This window comes from Podarcis tiliguerta, assembly GCF_965153285.1.
Source record: "Podarcis tiliguerta genome assembly, chromosome: 4".
In the NCBI taxonomy this organism is placed as follows: domain Eukaryota; kingdom Metazoa; phylum Chordata; class Lepidosauria; order Squamata; family Lacertidae; genus Podarcis; species Podarcis tiliguerta.
Window position 1 is genome coordinate 19,189,038 of NC_139537.1, and position 21,814 is coordinate 19,210,851.

The 21,814-nt window shown below is 43.3% G+C and overlaps 1 protein-coding gene and 1 long non-coding RNA gene across 2 annotated transcripts in view; both read right to left on the reverse strand.

Moving 5' to 3' along the window:
• Positions 1-15,228: 15,228 nt before the first annotated feature.
• Positions 15,229-21,814, reverse strand: part of LOC310676842 (stromelysin-1-like) — a 29,393-nt gene continuing 22,807 nt past the window's right edge. Inside the window, exons 16-18 of the mRNA XM_083439020.1 lie at positions 21,648-21,807; positions 21,449-21,552; positions 15,229-15,775 (exon numbers count right to left, since the gene is read on the reverse strand). Coding sequence (XP_083295146.1) covers positions 15,651-15,775; positions 21,449-21,552; positions 21,648-21,807 — 389 coding nt within the window. The 3' untranslated portion in view covers positions 15,229-15,650. The remainder of the gene's footprint in view (positions 15,776-21,448; positions 21,553-21,647; positions 21,808-21,814) is intronic.
• LOC310675873 lies at positions 16,491-21,337 on the reverse strand. The gene is made up of 2 exons (XR_014510269.1): positions 19,976-21,337; positions 16,491-19,472 (listed from the first exon to the last, which is right to left on the reverse strand). It is a non-coding gene; the product is annotated as an uncharacterized lncRNA (long non-coding RNA).

A 21,814-nucleotide genomic window follows, 5' to 3' on the forward strand; every position in this document is an offset into this window, starting at 1 on the left:
GCTTCACTCTTCACCTTGGCAGATGTTGCAATCTTAAATAATTTTGTTTTAGGAAATGGTTGCCTACGTTTGTCCGTCAATTAGCCGCAAGGATGCTGACAGCATACTCCAGGGTGACGAATCTGTCTTCGTTTTTTATCCGAGACTTGAATAATTTTATTTCATGGGGCACAGTCAAGGTGGCTCTTGTTTATAATCTAGAAATAGGCCCACAAGTTTATTTGATTCTATTCATTTCGGACCAATTCCTAGCTTGAAACGACTGGCTATTTTAAAACGATCAGATGAATCCAGACTGCTGGAACAAATGCATTTCCAGCTCAAAAGGACTGTCAAAATAACACCAAAATATCGAGTGAATTCAGAAATGAGAGAGAGAATAGTGTTATATGTTTGCTGCATGATTACTGTGCCTGTGAATGGGGCATAGTGCTTCTGCATTAAAGTGTTTTGAAAAAGGAATGGTGAGATTTTCTCCAGGCCAATCCTGTACCTGTTTACACAGAGGCAAGTCTCACTGGGTTCAGTTTGTGTTTATTCCCAAATAAGTGTGAATAGGACTACTACTCTGATTACTGATTTAGTTCACCTAAACAAGAAGTGGGGAATCTCAGGGGGGTTGCATGTGGCCCTCCAAGCTTTGCTATATGGCCCTTGGAACTCTCTCCAGGCCACACCCCTCATGGGCCTTGCTTTGCCTTGAGTGGTTTTGCCTGGCCAGGATTTGTCCTCTTGCTTCGCTGTACGGAGGATTGAGAGGGTTCTGTCCCCACTGTGCAAAGGGGAAATCTGTATTCATTGCTCTGTCCCCTTGGCCTTCCTGTCCATAAGGGCCTTGGAAGGTGGCCCTCAGAATGAAAAAAGAAGAAGTTTTTTTTACCCATTCTGTAAACCAGGGGTCAGCAAACTTTTTCAGCAGGGGGCTGGTCCACTGTCCCTCAGACCTTGTGGGAGGCCAGACTATATTTTGCGGGAGGGAATGAATGAATTCCTATGCCCCACAAATAACCCAAAGATGCATTATAAATAAAAGGAGACATTCTACTCATGTAAAAACACGCTGATTTTCGGACCGTCCGTGGGCCGGATTGGGAAGGCGATTTGGCCGGATCCGGCCCCCGGACCTTAGTTTGCCTACCCATGCTCTAAACGACCCCTTCAACCACCAGAGTTGAATCTGGGCGGATGCTCTGCAGATTTGTGTGTCAGATGTGGAGGTGGGGAGAGCTTTCCCCCCATGATTCCCTCCCTGTTTATGTATGTATGTATGTATGTATGTATGTATGTATACAGACATTTATATCCAGCTTATCAAGCACACACTGCCCCCCCCCCCGCCCCCGTTTTGTTCTGTGAGGCAGGTTAGGCTGAGAGAAGTTTTTAGGGAAGTTTCTAATGTTTGATGTTTTATCATGTTTTTAATATTCTGTTGGGAGCCACCCAGAGTGCCCGGGGAAACCCAACCAGATAGGCGAGGTATAAAGAATAAATTATTATTATTATTACAGTGGTGCCCCGCAAGACGAATGCCTCGCAAGACGGAAAACCCGCAAGACGAAAGGGTTTTCCATCTGCAGAGGCGCTTCGCAAGACGAATTTCCCTATGGGCTTGCTTCGCAAGACGAAAAATGACGAAAAAAATTGAATTTTTTTTTTTGCTCCAAAACCCCTTTTTCTGAAGTGCTAAGCTGCTAAAAGCATTTTAGCAGCAAAACCGCTAATCCCCCACCCCTTAAAAAGCCGTTTTTAGCCCTTAAAATGTCAATAGCGCTAATAGCGCTACTCCGTCAATGGGCTTGCTTCGCAAGACGAAAAAACCGCAAGACGAAAAGACTCCCGGAACGGATTCTTTTCGTCTTGCGAGGCACCACTGTATTATTATTATTATTATTATTATTACAGTGACTGGGTTTTCTGGATGAGTGCAGGACCCACCCGCCCCCGGTGTGCCTATTTTCCAGGGATGTCCCTGATTTAGAGAAGCCGTCCCAGTTTCTGATTTGATCCCAGAATGTCCCCCTTTCCTTAGGATACCCCTATTTTCATTGGAGAAATGTTGGAGGGTTTGGAGTTATCCAACCCCTGAGCCTTCTGAAGGCAATCCTGTATAGGGAAGTTCTTGGTTTTTAAAAAATGTTTAATGTTTTTCTATAGGTTGGGAGCTGCCCAGGATCACATCTTATTGGGGTAACCCAATAAGATGTGTGGGGCATAAATAGTAAAATTATCATTATAGAATGGGACGTCCCTATTTTCATCGGAGAAATGTTGGAGGGTATGTGAGTGGGGATTTGAACCCTGGCCTCCTGGGTCTTAAGTCTGACACTCTAGACACTGCACCATGCTCTGTTTATATAACTTAATAGCTATATTACGTTAAGTCCTCTGGTCTTCTTTGGAGACTTCAATTCTCTGTTGAATGGCGAAATATGAGGTGGGTAAATGTTAAGTTGTGGGTGAACATATCAGACGACACAGCGATTCTTCAAACAGGTCTTGTTTATTCACAGGCCAGAACAGAACTGAACTGAAGGGTTCCGCCAGCCTGCTTATATAGAGCTCCACTACAACGTAACTTTAACAACTTTCTGTAATTATCCAATCACTGAACGTCATTTTCAATCCCTTATTTGCATATGTGGACCTGAACTATTTACAGTATCCCCCTGCTGGCCCAGGGTGAGAACTTCAGTACATAACAGTAAACATCTGATCTGACAGCCTACAGGGTTTTTAAACCTTTTTAAAATGAAATTATTATTACTATTTGTCTGCCAGTGGGCGGCCGGATGAAATGAATATATACTCAATGCCTGTGCCAAAAATCCACCTATATCTGTAATCAATAAAGTTGTGGCCATTTCTAATCCAGATCATTGTCTGCCTGAGTTTATTAATCACATATTACCGTATTTTTTGCTCTATAAGACTCACTTTTTCCCTCCTAAAAAGTAAGGGGAAATGTGTGTGCGTCTCATGGAGCGAATGCAGGCTGCACAGCTATAACAGAAGCCAGAACAGCAAGAGGGATTGCTGCTTTCACTGCACAGCGATCCCTCTTGCTGTTCTGGCTTCTGAGATTCAGAATATTTTTTTTCTTGTTTTCCTCCTCCAAAAACTAGGTGCGTCTTGTGGTCTGGTGCGTCTTATAGAGCAAAAAATATGGTACATTTAGGCATTGCCCATGGTTGTGTGGGTGTGGCACTGCAACTGGGCCCGCAAAAAGCTAACTTACTTCATGGTGAGCTCCCCCACTTCCCCCCCAGAAAAAAAGGACACTTTCCTACCATGGATCATCATGTGATGAATAGATGCAGAATGAATGTGATAGAATATGAATCTTCAGGAAATGTTTCCTTATAAATGGATTTGCCATCTTCAGATGTTTTTGTTGTTTTTGCTTGCTTGCTCCTTTCGATTTCTCCTTACCACTTAAAAGAACTAGGAAGCTGTTGCTGAGACTCAGTGATCCATTAGAAGCATCATCGATGGCCATGATTCATAGCACAATCATAGCTAAGAGGGGCTTCGGGTGACTCATTATAGAATTTGTCCTTTCAATCATGAAAACTAGCAACTTGGTCATTTCTGAATTTCCAAGCAATGTGGACATGACATGTCATAGTTTGATGATGTTCCCATCTATGTCCCCAAAACAAACATTTTGCGTTGTGAACATTCCAAGTAAATCTGTTATTCATTCGCATGGGACATTTGTGCCAAAAATTTTTTTAATGCCTGCTTACAAAAATTGCAACAGAGCGAAGAACTTGTGGCTTAGTTATACAACAGGGCATGCCTAATATTTACTAGCAAGCAGGGACCTGCTCCATGCCACGAGCTTCCTGTAACACCTTTTGATGTTCTCTGATTCAACCCACCTACCCAACAATAATTTAAACATTGATTCGTCTGGCACAAGGTGTTCTTCCAGATAATGAGTTTGGATGAGCAACATCAAGCAACATCTATAAATTGCTGAAGTAAAAATTAATTATGTGTTCAGCACTTTGATGGCACGGGTTGGATTTTTTAAATGTTTATTATTGTTATTTTTAGCATGCAGCTATGGCTGGTACCCATTGGGACCGATAGGCTGTAAAACAGAGAAGGGGACAGCAGGTGGAGCCAGAGCCAATGACAGACAGAGTCACCACTTACTGGATGCAAGTAAGAAGACAGGTAGTTGGGGACTTAACTGTGGGCAGATTGTTCTCTCTAATGAACCAGCCTCCACAGTAAAGGCACACCGCATGCTTTGTCAATGGTGTGTAATCATAGAACTGTAGACTTGGAAGGGACCCTGGTAAAAAGGTAAAGGTGAAGGACTCCTGGACGGTAAAGTCCAGTCAAAGGTGACTATGGGGTGCAGTGTGTCAGGAGCTCATCCTACACTCAAGTAGGACACTGGCATGTTCCCTCCCTCCTGGTCGATCGTTCGGGAGCTCATCTTGCTTTTCAGGCTGAGGAAGTGAGCGTTTGTCCACAGACAGCTTTCCAGGTCCTGTGGCCAGAATGACTAAATTGCTACTGGGACAAGGAAGACCGTGATGAGTGCCAGAGCACATAGAATCATAGAGTTGGAAGAGACCATAAGGGTCATCGAGTCCAACCCCCTGCCAAGCAGGAACGGCACACGGGAACGCCGTTTACCTTCCCGCCGCAGCGGTACCTATTTATCTACTTGCACTGGCATGCTTTTGAACTACTAGGTTGGCAGAAGCTAGGGACCCTGAGGGTCCTCTGTCCAACCCCCTGCAATGCAGGAATCTCAACTAAAGCATCCATGACAGAAGGCCACCCCACCTCTGCTTAAAAACCTCCAATGTCAAACAGCTCTTATGTCCTGATGTTTAGTCAGAATCTCCTTTCTGGTAACTTGAATCATACCCTCTGGAACATGGCAGAAGTGCTCATGATGCTTGCACAAGCCAAGCTGGTTTGGGTTTGCTCGGTGCCTGTAAAAAAGGTAAAGGTACCCCTACCTGTACGGGCCAGTCGTGTCCGACTCTAGGGTTGTGCGCCCATCTCACTTAAGAGGCCAGGGGCCAGCGCTGTCCGGAGACACTTCCAGGTCACGTGGCCAGCATGACGAAGCTGCTCTGGCGAGCCAGCACCAGCACAGCACACGGAAACACCGTTTACCTTCCTGCTATAAAGCGGTACCTATTTATCTACTTGCACTTAGGGGTGCTTTCGAACTGCTAGGTGGGCAGGAGCTGGGACCGAAAGACGGGAGTGCACCCCGGTGTGGGGATTCGAACCACTGACCTGACGATCGGCAAGTCCTAGGCGCTGAGGTTTTACCCACAGCGCCACCCGTGTCTCGGTGCCTGTATAAGTGCCCAACTGGGACTCAGTGAGTTCTTCTGATGGAAGACCAGTGGGATATAAATGTACCATGCAAAATGTGCCATGAGTTTGTTTTTCCTCCAAGTTAATTGTTTATTTGAAGACAGGAGTGCCTGGCGTGCTCTGGTCCATGGGGTCACGAAGAGTCGGACACGACTAAACGACTAAACAACAACAATTGTTTATTTATTACTTATTCCATTTATATCCTATCTTTTTCTCCAAGGAACTCAAGGTGGCCTACGTGGTTCTCCTCCTTCCCATTTAATCCCCACAACCCTGTGAGGTAGGTTAGGTTTAGAGGCAGTGGCTGGCCCAGTTTCACCTAGTGAGCTTCCTGCCTGTGTGGGGATTTGAACCCTGGTCTTCCAGCTCCAAGTCTGACACTGTAACCACAACACAACACTGGGCCAAGTTTCTATATGGTTTCTTTATTACTTGCATGGCAACCCTGTTTAATTTTTTTCTTCAATCTGTTTGGGAAATTCTCTGATCTCTGCTCCCCGCCTCCCCCCTCCTCCATACTCCGCTTTGCACCATTAATAATACCTAGTGTATTTACAGTGAACTTGACGTAAATTGTTTTCCCTCGTCCTTGCCTTTGTTGATTTTATTTTATTGAAAATCCCTCTACGAAGCAGCTTGCAACCACTAGAGTAAAAAAATAAATCCACATATTTGCAGGATCAATATTTACAGGTAGCGTCTCTGTTCCTCGTTGGCGCCCGCTGGAGTCACCAAGACTTTTAAGTGGAGATCTTTATCCCAGTCTGCACCTGTACTGGAAATATTTTTAAACTGTTTCTTTTTTAAAAAATATATGGAAGCGTTTGTGTTGCATCATTAAAGGATGACATTGCCTTTAGCTGTTTTATATATGGAACTTTGTGTTTTTATGTTGCTGCAAACCACTGGAACACATTTCTACGATACAGCAGTATAGAAATATTTTTATAAACAAACTGCTTCTAATTGTCTTCACTTTTTTGTTTTATGGTTGCAACTGTTTCCTTTGTTCTGTACTTGTATGAAACCTGTCCTGCTAAAGGGCGTGTAAGAAATAAATTGAATTTTTTAAAAATAAAATAAGATAAAATGCATGGCTTTTAGAAGAAGCTTAGATAGATTCATGGAGGACACGGCTATCAGCAGCTCCTAGTCACTTCCTCCACTCCACAATTGCTAGGAACTGCAGGTAGGTGGACTGCTATTGTACCCAGGTTCTGCTTGTAGGCCTCTCATGGGCATCTGGTTGGTCACTGTGAGAACAGGATACTGGACTAAAAAGACCATTGGCCTGATCCAGCGGGCTCTTCTTATGTTCTTACGTTGCACTGAAATTCAAACTTGAAACTTTTTTAAAAGCACCATTTGCTGTGTCGAACCGAAGACGCGGGGAAAAATGAGAGAGAGAAATGGATATTGACAAGATTTGCCCATTGCTACAGTCAGAGAAGCTTCCAAAGTATTCCAAAGGGTTTTTGGGGGAGGGGACACCACCAAGAAGACCTTCTTTCTCATCACCATTTTCTATGGAATGGCAAGAGAAGAAGGCTATTTCCTTAATGTCCAACATACCTGTGAAGAACTCGCTTCATGAATCTACATCATTAAACTCGTTTTTGTTTCCAGGCTCAATTCAAGGGGCTGGTAATGACCTTCAAAGCCCATTTTAATAGGAAATCACAAGGATATCATCTTCTCCTGAATGCACCTGTCCTACTGAGGTCCTCCTGTATGTCCCAGTGTCCTAAGAAATATGGCTAGTTAGTACTAGGAAGAGGATATATTCACTGGATTTCTCTAAGGGCCTTCCAGAAGATGGCAAAAGCCTTCCATGTTAGGAACCCTTTCAAGCCCTAAATGTTTGCTCTCTTTTTGAATATTATTTAATTGCTGAGGTTGCTTTTAAAAAATGGTTGTTGCATTTCTTATATTACTGTTTCATTTCCACTGTATGCTGTAAGCCCCATCTTGACCTTGTTGGAAAAAGGTGTCATATAACTGTTTAAATGGGACGTGGGTGGTGCTGTGGGTTAAACCACAGAGCCTAGGACTTGCCGATTCGGCGGTTCGAATCCCCGCGGCGAGGTGAGCTCCCATTGTTCGGTCCCTGCTCCTGCCAACCTAGCAGTTCAAAAGCATGTCAAAGTGCAAGTAGATAAATAGGTACCGCTCCGGCGGGAAGGTAAACGGCGTTTCTGTGAGCTGCTCTGGTTCGCCAGAAGCGGGTTAGTCATGCTGGCAACATGACCCAGAAGCTGTACGCCGGCTCCCTCGGCCAATAAAACGAGATGAGCGCCGCAACCCTAGAGTCGGTCTCGACTGGACCTAATGGTCAGGGGTCCCTTTACCTTTAACTGTTTAAATAAAGTGGGAGATTTTATTTAGAAAGTGTCTTGCTCTTGGTGACAAAATTGTTTCTTCCAAGTGTCGGAAACAAATTGAATCGTATTATCATCGTTGCTATGTCCCATCATTTCTCATGAGAGAAAGAGGAAATTTGTGGTTTACAGAAGGCTGTTTCACTATGGTTTTCAAGAGACTTTTCCGGGAGGCAGCTTTCGATTACAAAATTATTCCTTCGAAGTCTCAAGTACTGATTGCATCCTGTCATTTCTCTGATTCACATAGCTGCCACTTTTCTTGGGCCTTGGGGCTTTGTCAGCAGGGCTATTCTTACATTCTTATGGGAAAGCCAAAGCGCAGAGACAGTCCATAAACCTACAACCCCTGACCCTGCAAGGTCCTGGTCACAGGGAGTGTCTGTGCTTTTACCTTCTCTGGACATTTCCTGTTTTTTGGGGAATGGAAAGGTGGAGCAGGCATTTCTGTTACTTTGGTAGGATGGGATCCTGCTCAGATGGCTTCTTGCTCAGAAAGAGCTCATTTCAAAGCTTACAAGGGTGTCTGATACCTTTAGCAAATGATACGGAATGATGCTGTTAGTCAACAAACAACAAACAGGAACACATTTTATTAGATGAAATTGCTTGAAAAAATGTGCAAATTTTTGCAGTCGGAACTGCAAAAAAGTGTTTGTCAGGATAATTTTGCAGTAAAATGCAGAAGAATTTTCAGGAGGAAAATGAATAATATATATGTTACTTCTGAATGTGAACACATTACTGCCAGGGATGATTTCTGCCTTAGAGTGGTTGGCATCACCTGATAATTTGTACTGTTTCTGCCAGACCCTGAGGCCAGTCTATGTAAGTACACATCTGCAATCATACGCAGGATGGGAGTGGTAGAGAAAGTATTATGCACCCCATTTTATGATGCTTATATTTAACAACATCCACACGAGGCAGGATATAGCTTGTATGTAGCTGGAACTAGCTGTCTCCTTGTTTTTAGATTCAGGTAGGTAGCCATGTTGGTCTGACGCAGTCGATATATATATATATCCAGTAGCACCTTAGAGACCAACTACTTAGTTGGTCTTGAGGGTGCTACTGGACAGTTTCGCCCCCTTGTTTTTAATACTGCATTGTTAAGCATTTCTTTTAAAACTCAGATGCACTGTTGTGTATTGATTCGAGGTTCAGATTTAGATCTGGGTACATATCCCCATATCCCCACAAAGCTTACTGAGTGACTTCATGTCAGTCACACTTCCTCAGCACTAACCTAAGGGCAGATCCATTAATTTAAAGCATACAATTGTCCGTCCGTCCCCCCCTGCCGCCGCCCCAACAATCCTGGGAACTGCAATCCCCCCTCTCAGGGCTACAATTCCTATCACTCTTAACAAACTACAGTTCCCAGGATTCTTTGCGGAAGCTATGCTCTTTAAATGTGTGTTGACTGTGCTTTTGGTGTGGATCCTCGAAAGTTCAAAGGGTTGTTGTTGAGTGGAGAAAAGGGGGAATACTCAGGAGTCCACGGTATCTAGGAGTTGGCTTCCTAGCCAATCATTATTTGTGGTCATCACCACTGAGTTTGTGCTCCAAATCCTTGGCAAGCACTTGAGGTCCTGCTAGTGAGATGGCAGTCCTCTCTCCTTGGATAATGCTAATAATAATAATAATAATAATAATAATAATAATAATAATTATTCCCTACCCATATGTGCTCTGGGCAGCTTCCAGTACTTATAAAAACATAATAAAATGTCACATATTAAAAACATCCTGCCTTCAGCTGCCTTCTGAAAGTTGTGTAGTTCTTTATCTCCTTGACATCTGATGGGAGGATTTGGAGAAGGTAAGAAACAACAGGAGTTTCTCAGAAGGGACTCTGCTGTTTTCTGCCTACATGAAAACAGTAGTGGAAATGAGCCTTCTGGGGCTAAGGACTTGTGTGGCTGCCCTGCTTTCCAGAGGCCTGGGGCCACTCATCCCTTGTAATCAAATGAGTGAATTTGTGGATGCCTGGAGGGACAGGGTTGGTACCTTGAACTTCTTAGACATATATTGGGATAAAAAAGTCAAGAGTATTTTTAAACACCGTTTTTTTGCAGTACGGTTATAAATCCCAGGGTTATAAACGATGAGGTAGGACATAACAAACAACCAAACCAAACCAAACCAAACACGCTTTCATCTCTGCCTCGGCCCCCATTGAAAAGAATATCTGTTCCCTAAAGCGATGGTCAGCCTCAGGCCCAACTGCTCCTTGTGAACTGGGCTATGACTAAGCAGATTTGTGCTTTTCCCTCACCTGCCCTCCATATTTGCTTCTTCAGAAAGCATTTGCACAATATAGCTGGTGAAAACTAGCATTGGCCAATGTAAGGTTTTTGTGTGTGCAAGTGTATGTGAATGCTGGGAGAGGACTCTAGCCTTCATTTGATGTGTAAGAGAAGAAAGGTCTTAAAAAACCCAGAGTGTTCCCTGAACAGGCGTTCAAAGGGTGAGAGGTCAAACTTTTTAGGAGCAGGGGCTCCCCGTAGTCAAGAAGAAGAAGAAGAAGAAGAAGAAGAAGAGGAGGAGTTTGGATTTGATATCCCACTTTATCACTACCCTAAGGAGTCTCAAAGCAGCTAACATTCTCCTTTCCCTTCCTCCTCCACAACAAACACTCTGTGAGGTGAGTGAGGCTGAGAGACTTCAAAGAAGTTTGACTGGCCCAAGGACACCCAGCAGCTGCATGTGGAGGAGCGGGGAAGCGAACCCGGTTCACCAGATTACAGGTCTACACCTCTTAACCACTACACCACACTGGCTCTCCTGTACAATCAGTGTTCCTGATCAAAGGGAGACTTTGAACCACTGCTCAGTGCTATAAAGAGAAGCACTGTATGAGAGAGCCACAGACATGCCTTCCCTGTTCTCAGTGCCCCTCGACTCCACACCAGTGTCAGCCCAATACTGAGCTACATGGATCCAGGATGTAGTAGGTTTACACATACACTACACATCAGGCTGGCTCTTGTGGCCCCCATATCCCATAGCTGGCTTGAAAGCAGTCACCCAGCAGACCAGGCCAAATTAGCAGCTGAGTGGATGCACATGAAAGTCAATGTTCAGATAAAACAACAGAATCACTTTTCATAGTAGGAACCAGGAGCTATGTGCTGATTTCTGGCAAAGCAAAATGGCGAGCTGAGCATCAAACACACCGCCACAACAGACTGAAATGTTAGCACATGGCTCAGTGGTTTGTTTTTAAAAAGTGTGTCAAGGATCTCAGATTTAATTAACGCGAAGATAAGCTGCAGGGCTGGAGACCATTGGCTTCATACCTGCTTCCTTGTATTTTGCAATACAATTGCCCTTAGGTTGTATATCTTTATCTTCTATGACTAAGTAACTGATTTTGGGATAAAGACGGAAGGTTTATGCTTCCAGACATGGAACAGCCATTTTTCTCATTTAAAACAGGAATATCATCCAGGTTTGTGGTGCAACAAGGTGTTAATGACTTGTATCACTGGAATTTATTTGTAATTTAATTTTGCCAACAACAACAAAAAAGGGTGAGGGGAAGAAAAGACAAGAGATTGCGTATAGCATATAAATAATATTTGTTTATACACAGAAGAAGGGATAGACTCTGAATAGCAGAGATGTGATAATTTACGTCCAACCGCTGGAACATCAACCTTAAAGGATGATTCATGGCCCTTGTGACACCAGAAAGCCCACCCCTGAACCCATGTGTCAGAGTCAGAATTCCTCTGCTGACCTGGGATCAGCTCTGAGAGTCCCTTCTCCAATCAGAGGCGGTCATGTGGGTGGATATTGTGGCTTCTCTGAAGAAGGGGCATGTGACCCCTTCTATGAAAATGACTTGCCATCCTCAAGGAATGGTGTGAGGCCTCATGCTCCATGTAGCCCAATCACAAAGGGGTGCATTTTCCATCCACATGGCCGTCTGTAATTGGTGATGTCACAATAACAATTATAGGTCAATGTGATAGCAAAGGAGCCATAGTTCATACATCTGGGTCTTCCAGTGATTTGATATCCCTGCCCTGCTACTAATGTAAAACATTATTATTATTATTATTATTAGTAGTAGTAGTAGTAGTAGTAGTAGTAGTACAGTGGTACCTCGGGTTACATACGCTTCAGGTTACAGACTCCGCTAACCCAGAAATAGTGCTTCAGGTTAAGAACTTTGCTTCAGGATGAGAACAGAAATCATGCTCCGGCGGAGTGGTGGCAGCAGGAGACCCCAGGTTAAGAACAGTTTCAGGTTAAGAATGGATCTCTGGAACGAATTAAGTACTTAACCTGAGGTACCACTGTAGTAGTATTTATTTGGCACTTACTACAAAATATCTCAAAGTGACTTATATTTTAAATTCTGCATCATGTTTGCTTATATAGTGAAAAGAAAAAAGAGCATTAATTGACTAAAAGTGTTTATCCTGTAGTGGAATGACATAAAAGGGTCTAACCCATAACCCTGATGCAGGTGTGGGTATCATCGTACCCCAAATGCCTGAACAGGACCAATAAAATTAAGACCAATAAAAAGCATGTTTAGTGTGGAAGGCACTACACAGAGCTAAACATCTCATCAGGGAACCAAATTTGAAGGACAAAGTCCCTGCCCTTCCACCAATAACCAATTCTATAGCTGCCAAGTACCAATCAGCCTTAGAAAGATGTCTCTTCAGTTTTCCAGTCCTGTGAAGGACTAAGTGCACTTCTAAATATTTATACAGTAAACACAGCAAAAATAAATAAATCATTATATATATTTACATATCTTGTTTTTAACCTATCCATTAAGCTACCAAGTCAATGCAGTCTAATGTACAATGCAGCTCTCCTGTAGTTCAGGAGGACTCAGGGAACTCAGTTATGCCTTGAGGCAACAAAATGACCAGTGTTCTTGTTTTGCCATTTATATTTTATTCAAAAGGTTTCAATTCTAAAGAAATGAAGTCATGCAAAGAAAAAAAGAGAGAAAGAAAAGAATGAAAAGGCACAAAATGTGCGGAAAGAAACGATGTACAAAATACGAAAAAATACCCTAACCCATACATTCTCATATAAATTTCATATTATTATCCTAATACACTTGTAAATATTGATAGCCTGCTACATTTTGTATAAACTCATTTGAAATATTGTCATATTTATCCCGTCAAAGTCTACATCTGTCAGCTGTCCATTCATAAGTTGTGTGTGTTATCATATGGTCAATCCATTTATTAAAGGGGATCATAACTTTATTCTTCCAATTCATCAATATCAGTCTCTTGTTTACCATTAGAATGCGTAGAATCCATTTTCATTGTCCTGTTGTTGACTTCCATACAATAGGTATATACTTCAAAAGAATATTTTCCACTGAAAGTTTTAGCTTTTTGTGGACGGACAAAAGGACCAATGTTTGATGCAAAGTAAAATACAGAACCTGTTGTTCTTGACTACTCTTTTCCTTTCCCTTTGCTCATAACCAAACCATATGTAGTTCTTTCTTTCCAGTGGTGAAACTCATTCATGCGGGATGATACTCCTATCTTACAGGAGCAACTGATTATTCTATGCATTGAAGCATGATATGTTAGACTTTAACCTAAGATCAGTAAACAGAGACCAAAATGCAACCAGAAGGTAACTGTGAAATAAGAGAAAGCAGGCATGGAAGAACTTGATCGCAGAATCCTCGTTGACAATAAAATAAAAAATCCAGAGTTGTTTTTGCTTACACTCTTCATTTATGTCCCCATGGTTGGGTTCCTTCATACGCAGTAGAAGATGTTGATAGTAGGTTGTGAACATGAAGTGAGCAATTGCCGAATTCAGTACTACTCAGTGTGATAATGTGTAAAGGTAAAGGTAAAGGGACCCCTGACCGTTTGGTCCAGTCGCGGACGGCTCTGGGGTTGTGGCACTCATCTTGCTTTATTGGCCGAGGGAGCCGGCGTACAGCTTCCGGGTCATGTGGCCAGCATGACTAAGCCGCTTCTGGCGAAACCAGAGCAGCACATGGAAACGCCATTTACCTTCCCGCCGGAGCGGTACCTATTTATCTACTTGCACTTTGATGTGCTTTTGAACTGCTAGGTTCGCAGGAGCAGGGACTGAGCAAAGGGAGCTCACCCCGTCGCGGGGATTCGAACCGCCAACCTTCTGATCAGCAAACCCTAGGCTCTGTGGTTTAATCCACAGCGCCATCCATGCTTGCTAAATGGACTGCCCCCCCCCCAGTACAGTAGAGGTATATTACTTCCCTGGGAGGATTATGAGTTGCACTCCCTTGGGAAGATCAGATTCACAGCTTGGGAAAACTCCTGGATCCAGACTCAGGTGGTCTTGGTGTCTTGGAATGCCTAGTTCCAACTACAGTGGTACCTTGGTTTGCAACCGTTTTGGATTACAACCACGTCAAACCCTGAAGTGTGTCCCCCTTTTTTTGGATTACAACACATTTATTTTTTGGGGGGGGGAGGCCCCATTGGTGAAAGCGCACCTTGGGTTACAACCTGTTTTGGTTTACAACCGGACCTCCGGAACGGATCATGGTTGTAAACCAAGGTATCACTGTATAGCTGCCATTGTACTCTAGTAACTTCCATATGGGATTATTGCTACAAACACTTTACAAACACCCTTGAGACGACATGCCCAAAATTCAGCGGCCAGATTGCTGCCTTGGGTTCCATCTAGAACTCATATAATGCCTGCTCTAAAACAGTTACAGTGTTTGATTGTCATTTCTGGGCACGACTCAAGGTGCTCAAGTTATTGTTTGAAGGCCTAAATGACTTTGGCCCCACATATCTGAAAGCGCCAACTTGCACTGAAGAGTGAAGTGACCGGGGGATGTCATGTGTGCAGCATGCGATGTCACATGACATTTTGGGAAGAACCAGGGATGAAGTTGAATGCTGTGGGTGGGGGCCCCTCCTCTCTTGTGCTTGGTAGCTCCTCACTCAGCCTCCTCCACTCACTGATGGTAAGGAACACTGGGGGATCCTCCCCCCAAAAAATTATGGAGGGCCCCCCCAAAAAACAACCAGCCCCCTGGAGTTGGAGCCCCATCTGAAAAACTGCCTCCTTCCATTTGGATCCTCTCGGGTGTTAAGATCAGCATCGGGTGCCCTCTTGGGAGTTCCCCAGCCCTCAGAAGTTCACAGGATGGCAGCCAGGGAGAGGGCATTCTCTGTGGTGGCCCCTAAATTGTGGAGTTTCCTCCCACAGATTGTGTTCCCCCATGGAGGTGCATCTGACACCTTCGTTATGTAGTTTTCTCATATGCTCAAAGCACACTTTACCCAGGTCTTTTGCGCATGAGATATATATTTCACACACAATATATTTCAGGACCCAACCTATTTCCTTGATTGTCGTTTGTTTTAACTGATTTAAATATTGTATTTTTAAATGGTTGCAATCTGTCCTGGGGCCTCATGGTGAAGTGTGGATAATGATAGCAACAACAAAAATAGCAACAGCAACTTTGACCATAATAGTAATCAATCACTTTATTCCACAGTATTGTACAAAAATAGATGGTTTTCTGCAATAATCTATATTAAATATATCTATTTATTTTCTTGTTTTAAAAAATGGTGCCCTGCTCAGTTTTAAATAAAATCCTCAATTAGTTTACCAAAAAGTAAAGCCAACGTTAAGACTGTAAATAAAGGCAGAGTTAAAAATTATATTTAAAATAATTTAAAATATAAAAATAGAATGATAGAATCATTAAATAGTTGCAATCTACCATAGGTTAAAAACAAATATATACTAGAACTTCCTTATTCAAAATGCAGCTTGTTCCATGACTCATGAAACCACAGGAGAGACCAAGTCATGCCAACAAAGATGGTGCCCAGTGAGTGTTGCCTGATGCCCAGACCAAGAGAGATATCCATCCTCTGGGCCTCATCACTTTTTCCTTTGTCTTGTGTCACTGGCACCCAAACCAGCTGTCACTCTTCTTGATGCTGAGGAATTTTTTGGTTTTGCTGTCAAATCATATTGATTTGATCCACTGAATAGATAGAAATGTCCTAAAAAGAACAGAGAGTAAGAGTAAAAATTGTGAACCGAATGCATGAAGGAAACTCAAAAACCTACAAATACCTCAGTGTGGAATACTCTTAGTCACTGTTCCATTAAGTCAAGCACCCCTGCTCCCCCACAATGGTTCATTCCACACCCACCCACACCAGATATCCTATTCCTCAACTGCTGAAGTAAGCCACCGAGCATGCTCAGTCCTCATTGGTCTGTTCTGCACCCCTTCCCTCACATTTTCCTTTCTGCTTCTGCAAATCTATATGTTCTCTGAACAGAGCTGTGGGAGGGGGTTAAGGTTTGTTCCGTCTTCTGCATTTTTGATCCTGGCATGGACCATGGCTATGGTAGCAGTCCTGAGATGCTCAGGTGGTTGAGCAACCTGCCACATTCACATCTGTGGTCAAGTCCTTCTTGTTCAGTTTCTGTTAATTGATTCTCATGGAAACTTACAGATTCTGGCTTCACACAATTAACTCAAGGCAGTGTCAATTTACTCTTGGCAGAAAGCCAAGGTCTGCTTGACCTAGAAACTACTTACTCTGATTGGTTAACGACCAGCACTCAACTCTGTTATCTGGGAATGCTAGCACAGTTTGGTGTTAGGTGTGTTAGGTGTGCTAGGAGTAGGAGTGCTGTGTATGGTTAAGAGAGAGAGAGAAAGAAAGGATTTATTTTGCTTTGTTTTGTATGCAGAAACTCTGCTGCTTTCTTTTCCCTTTTAATAAATCCTGTAAATAGTTATTCTGAGTCTAGCTGACTAGTCATTTCCACCTCAACTAGCTTCTTCGCTGTGCAGGAAAACTCTGCTACGTTTGGGCTAAAGCCATTAGAGCTATGCCTGACACTTCAAAGTTCCATGAGGTTATGGGTATTGTGCTGCCAGCCTGAGTTGTGGTGGTGTCAGCATCAACGGTGTTGGTTCCAGTAGTTCCAGAAGTTGTTGTTCCTGTTGGTGCAGCAGATGGACACTGGCTGGTTCCTGACTGTTGTGAGCTGGTGACGCAGTGGACACAAGGACAACAGACGCAGCGTGTGAATGCTGGTTGCTGTGGTTCCTGTTTTCTCTCTCGGTGGTCGTGAGTAGCTGGTTCCGGGTTCCAGGGACATCGCTCTCAAGATGGCCTCACAACCAGTTCAGATGGCTTTTGAGCGTCTGAATGACTCCAATTACTTGCTGTGGTCGGAACGCATGCAGGCAGTGCTGCAGAGGGATCGTCTCTGGCAAGTGGTGAGTAAGTTTCCTGCAAAGCCTGATGATGAAGACCTTGATAAAGATCAAAGAGCAAGGGCCACAATTGTCTTGGGGCTGGAAGATTCCCAGTTGCCGTATGTGAGGGGAATCAAGACAGCTAGAGATGTGTGGCAAGCACTTAAAGAACTCCATGTGCGTGAGACAGCGGTATCCAAGCTGTTCATTCGCAAGGCATTGTACAAGGCAATGTTACAGCCTGGGGTTACAATGCAGGAACACCTACACAGTTTACAGTTAAAGTTTACTGCGCTACAGGAAAGAGACTGTGCGTTAGACCAGCAGGAGAAGGTGGCTATTATTTTGAGTTCTCTCCCGGAAAGCTGGGATAATTTAGTTTTGTCTCTAGAAGGTTTACAGGAGCGTGATTTATCAGTCAGCTATGTTACTGGGCGTTTGATTGAAGAATGGCAGAAGAGGCAAGAAAGGTCGTTTGCTGCAGAGGCTTCTACAGGCGGGCGGTTTGGAAGGAGTTCTCATGCCGTGCCAGAGGTGACGCAAAAGCAGCGTACCGGTGAGGAGTCAGCGTTTGCTGTTAGGCGTTGTTTCCGATGTGGGTCTTCAGCGCATCTAAAACGACAATGTCTGGAGTTGGTCAAGTCTCAGTGGCCGGTGCAGGAGCAGAGACGAGATCAGCAGCAGCAGCAGCAGCGTAAAAAGAAATTCTTCAAACGAAAACAGTCGGCTCAGCTGGTGACCGCAGAGGTCAAGATTGCTGATGAGAAACAAACTGTCTGGGTGGTCGATTCGGGAGCGTCTCGGCACATCGTAAATTCAGATGAATTGTTTGTTTCCAAGAACTCAGCACAGCGCAGCCAGGTGGCTCTAGCAGACGGAAGTACTTCCGAAGTGATTTCGGGGGGTGCAGTTTTTGTTCCTTGTCTTCGTGAATGCCTGCAAAATGTACTTTGTGTACCTTCATTAAGGAGCAATCTGATGTCTGTAGATTGTTTGCTAAAAGCTGGGTTTAAAGTGTATTTTGAAGGAGACAGTTGCATTATTAAGAAGGCTGGTGAGATTTTAGGCACTGCTAAGTCAGAGGGAGGCTTGTTTTGGCTTAAAGCAGGATCTCAAGTTGCAGCAGTAGTCAGTAAATCTCAGCCTGCAGTGAATAACAAAGCTATACATGACAACTGTGTGCACTTATTGCATAGGAAAATGGGGCATGCTGGCTGGAAAAGTGTACTAAAAATGTCTGAATTGGCTGATGGGGGTAATTTAAAGAGTTGTAACAAGTACCTTGATTGTAATGTTTGTAAAAAGGTTAAAACCCACAGAGTCTCTTACCCCAGAAGTGACAGAGTTAGTGAGTCACCGCTACAGCTGGTTCACATGGACGTAATTGGTCCATTTCCTGTAAGCAGGGGTGGATCGCGTTTTTCATTAACAATTGTGGATGACGCCACACGTTACTCTTGGGTTTTTCCCATGAAGAATAAGGGTGACGTGTTCACTAAGTTTAAAGGCTGGGTGGCATCTGTGGAAAGATTTCTGTCCATTAAACTCAGAAGGATTCAGACGGACAGAGGTGGCGAATTTATGTCAAATGCTTTTAGAGATTGGTTACAGAAGCGTGGCATTGGGCATAGAAAAACGAACGCTTTTTCCCCAGAGGAGAATGGCGTTGCAGAGCGAAAACATAGATCTTTACAAGATATGATGTTTGCCATGCTTGATGATGCTGATTTGCCCATGTCTTATTGGGGGGAGAGCATGCTCACCGCGTGTTATCTCCAAAATAGGCTCTTCCATCAAACAATAGGTACAACTCCGTACTTTAAATTGTTTCACAAAAAACCCAAAATTGACCATTTGCATGTGTTTGGATCAAAAGCCTGGGTATTAATTCCAAAACAAATGAGAAAGAAGGGAGATCCTAAGACCAAACAGTTAGTGTTTGTGGGTTACCAGGAGCTGGGAAAAGGTTTCCGCTTTGCTGAAGGGACAAATGGCATTGTGATCTCCAGGAATGCCAGTTTTTGTGAGCATAGTGGCTGGGAGAGACTACATGCCAATACTGAGGTTTGGTTTGAACCTTCTCAGGAGCTTCATGACTCTGAAGGTAAACATAGAGAATCAGAGTCTGAGGGGGAGGAAAGTTCAGATAAGAGCTCTCAAGAAAGTGGAATTAGCCAGAGACCAGTTGCTAAGCAACAAAAGAGAGGTCGTAGTTCTGAGGAGGAAAGTGGGTCAGAAGAAAAATTTTCTCCCAGAAGATCTAAAAGACAAAACAAAGGAGTGCCTCCGGTGCGTTTTTCTCCGGATACTGCAAATGTGTTTAGTGTAATTGCAGAGCCCAAGAGTTTCCAAGAGGTGTTAAAGTTACCAAAAGAGGAGGCAGAGCTCTGGAAACAGGCAATGGAGGAAGAGATGTCCTCTCTGAATGAGCACAAGGTCTTTACACCAGTAGCAGCGCCTGAGGGGGCAAAGATTGTAGGCTGTAGGTGGGTGTACAAACTTAAACCTCTGGTGACAGGAAAGTACAAATACAAAGCTCGTTTAGTGGCTCAAGGATACTCTCAGAGGCCTGGAAAAGATTATGACGAGACTTTTTCCCCTACTGCTAAGGCAGAAAGTGTAAGGCTGATTCTAACACTTGGAGCAAAGAGAAAACTGCTGTTAAACCATTTTGATATCCAGACTGCATATTTACATGCATCAATATCAGAAGACCTGTATCTAGCCGAACCGCCTGGTTATGAGACAGGTTCCAATAGAGTGTTGAAATTAAACAAAGCTCTATATGGTCTCAAACAGGCTGCAAGATCTTGGAACAAATGTTTCCATGAGGCCTTAGTGTCATTTGGTTTCAAGCAGAGTACAGCTGACAATTGTGTTTATGTACGTGGTACAGGCAGTGATCAAGAGTTTTGTCTGATTTATGTAGATGATGTATTGTATGCTTGCAAAACTGATAAACAAACTAAAAGGTTTGCCAAACAATTGTCCAGTAAGTTCAAAATGAAAGACTTAGGCCCGGTTAGGACATATCTAGGGTTGGAAGTGTGCTGGGCCCAAGATGGCAGCTGCCTAATTAGTCAGCAGAACAAAGTTAAACAACTACTGACTACATACGGGATGCAGGATTGCAAAGGGGCAGTGGTGCCTATGGATCCAGGTTTCATAAAAACACTTCATATAGATGAGAGTCCTGAATTTGAACATCCTGATGTATATCATTCTGTAATTGGAAGTTTATTGTATCTAGCACAGTGGTCCAGACCTGATATTAGCTACGCAGTAGGCATATTAAGTAGATTGGTCTCAAAACCCACACTAAATGCCTGGAAAGGGGTAAAACAAGTTCTGAGGTACCTCAAACAGACAATTGGCTATATGTTACAATTAAATTCTTCAGAGGATGAAATGTTGGTTTGCTATTGTGATAGTGACTGGGGAAATTTGCCAGATAGAAAATCTGTCACAGGACTAGTCATAATGGTCGGTGGAGCTTTAATCAGCTGGCGGTCACGCAAGCAAGACATTGTAAGTGTGTCATCAACGGAATCTGAGTACGCCGCATTGAGTGAATTGTGCAACGAGGTGGTTTATTTCAAGCATTTGTTAGCAGATTTAAATGTAAATTGTGGAGAACCAGTACAAGTTTACATTGATAATCAGGCTTGTATAACCTTAAGTAAAACAGAGGGTTTCAAATCACGTTCCAAACATATCTCTGTAAAATACCAAAATGTGCGTTGCTGTGTACAAGACAATATAATCACATGTACTTATGTATCAAGTGAAGAAAATGTAGCAGATGTATTAACTAAACCGTTGGCAAAGATAAAGAACAAGCAAATGTGCAAGAGTTTAGGTTTGCTGGAAAAATAATCTCCTACATAGGTGTTATTTGATGTTAATTGTCCAGCAGAATCTGTGAGGGGGTGTTCAGTTTCTGTTAATTGATTCTCATGGAAACTTACAGATTCTGGCTTCACACAATTAACTCAAGGCAGTGTCAATTTACTCTTGGCAGAAAGCCAAGGTCTGCTTGACCTAGAAACTACTTACTCTGATTGGTTAACGACCAGCACTCAACTCTGTTATCTGGGAATGCTAGCACAGTTTGGTGTTAGGTGTGTTAGGTGTGCTAGGAGTAGGAGTGCTGTGTATGGTTAAGAGAGAGAGAGAAAGAAAGGATTTATTTTGCTTTGTTTTGTATGCAGAAACTCTGCTGCTTTCTTTTCCCTTTTAATAAATCCTGTAAATAGTTATTCTGAGTCTAGCTGACTAGTCATTTCCACCTCAACTAGCTTCTTCGCTGTGCAGGAAAACTCTGCTACGTTTGGGCTAAAGCCATTAGAGCTATGCCTGACACTTCAAAGTTCCATGACTTCTATCTCACCATTACAACTATATATGGTCCTACTGGATTAGGGGGTTTGTTTAATGAAGATGGTTATCCACCTACCATGATGCAGAAAAGCAGCGTTCACCTTGGAGCTAATTTTCTGGAAGTCGGCTGCTATCTTTCTTGGGTAGCCTTTTTCCATGGACTTCTTGGCTTCATCATATCTAGAGAAATGAATGGGTTGAGAATTCATTGATTTAAAGAGCTTTTCAATTAACGTTCAGAATAGTCCCACATGAGACAGGTAAGTTCCCCTTACTTCCAGTAGCAGTTTCCAGAGAAGAAATAGGTCTTCTTTGAGTTGCTGTCATGAGCAGCTGCATCAATGCTCTTAACACTTTTGGGGAGTCCCAGGCTGTGAATATTCTTGGGGAAACCGATCTGTATTGTATTTCCTTTGGTGGCCCAATACTTGCTTCCTGTTAA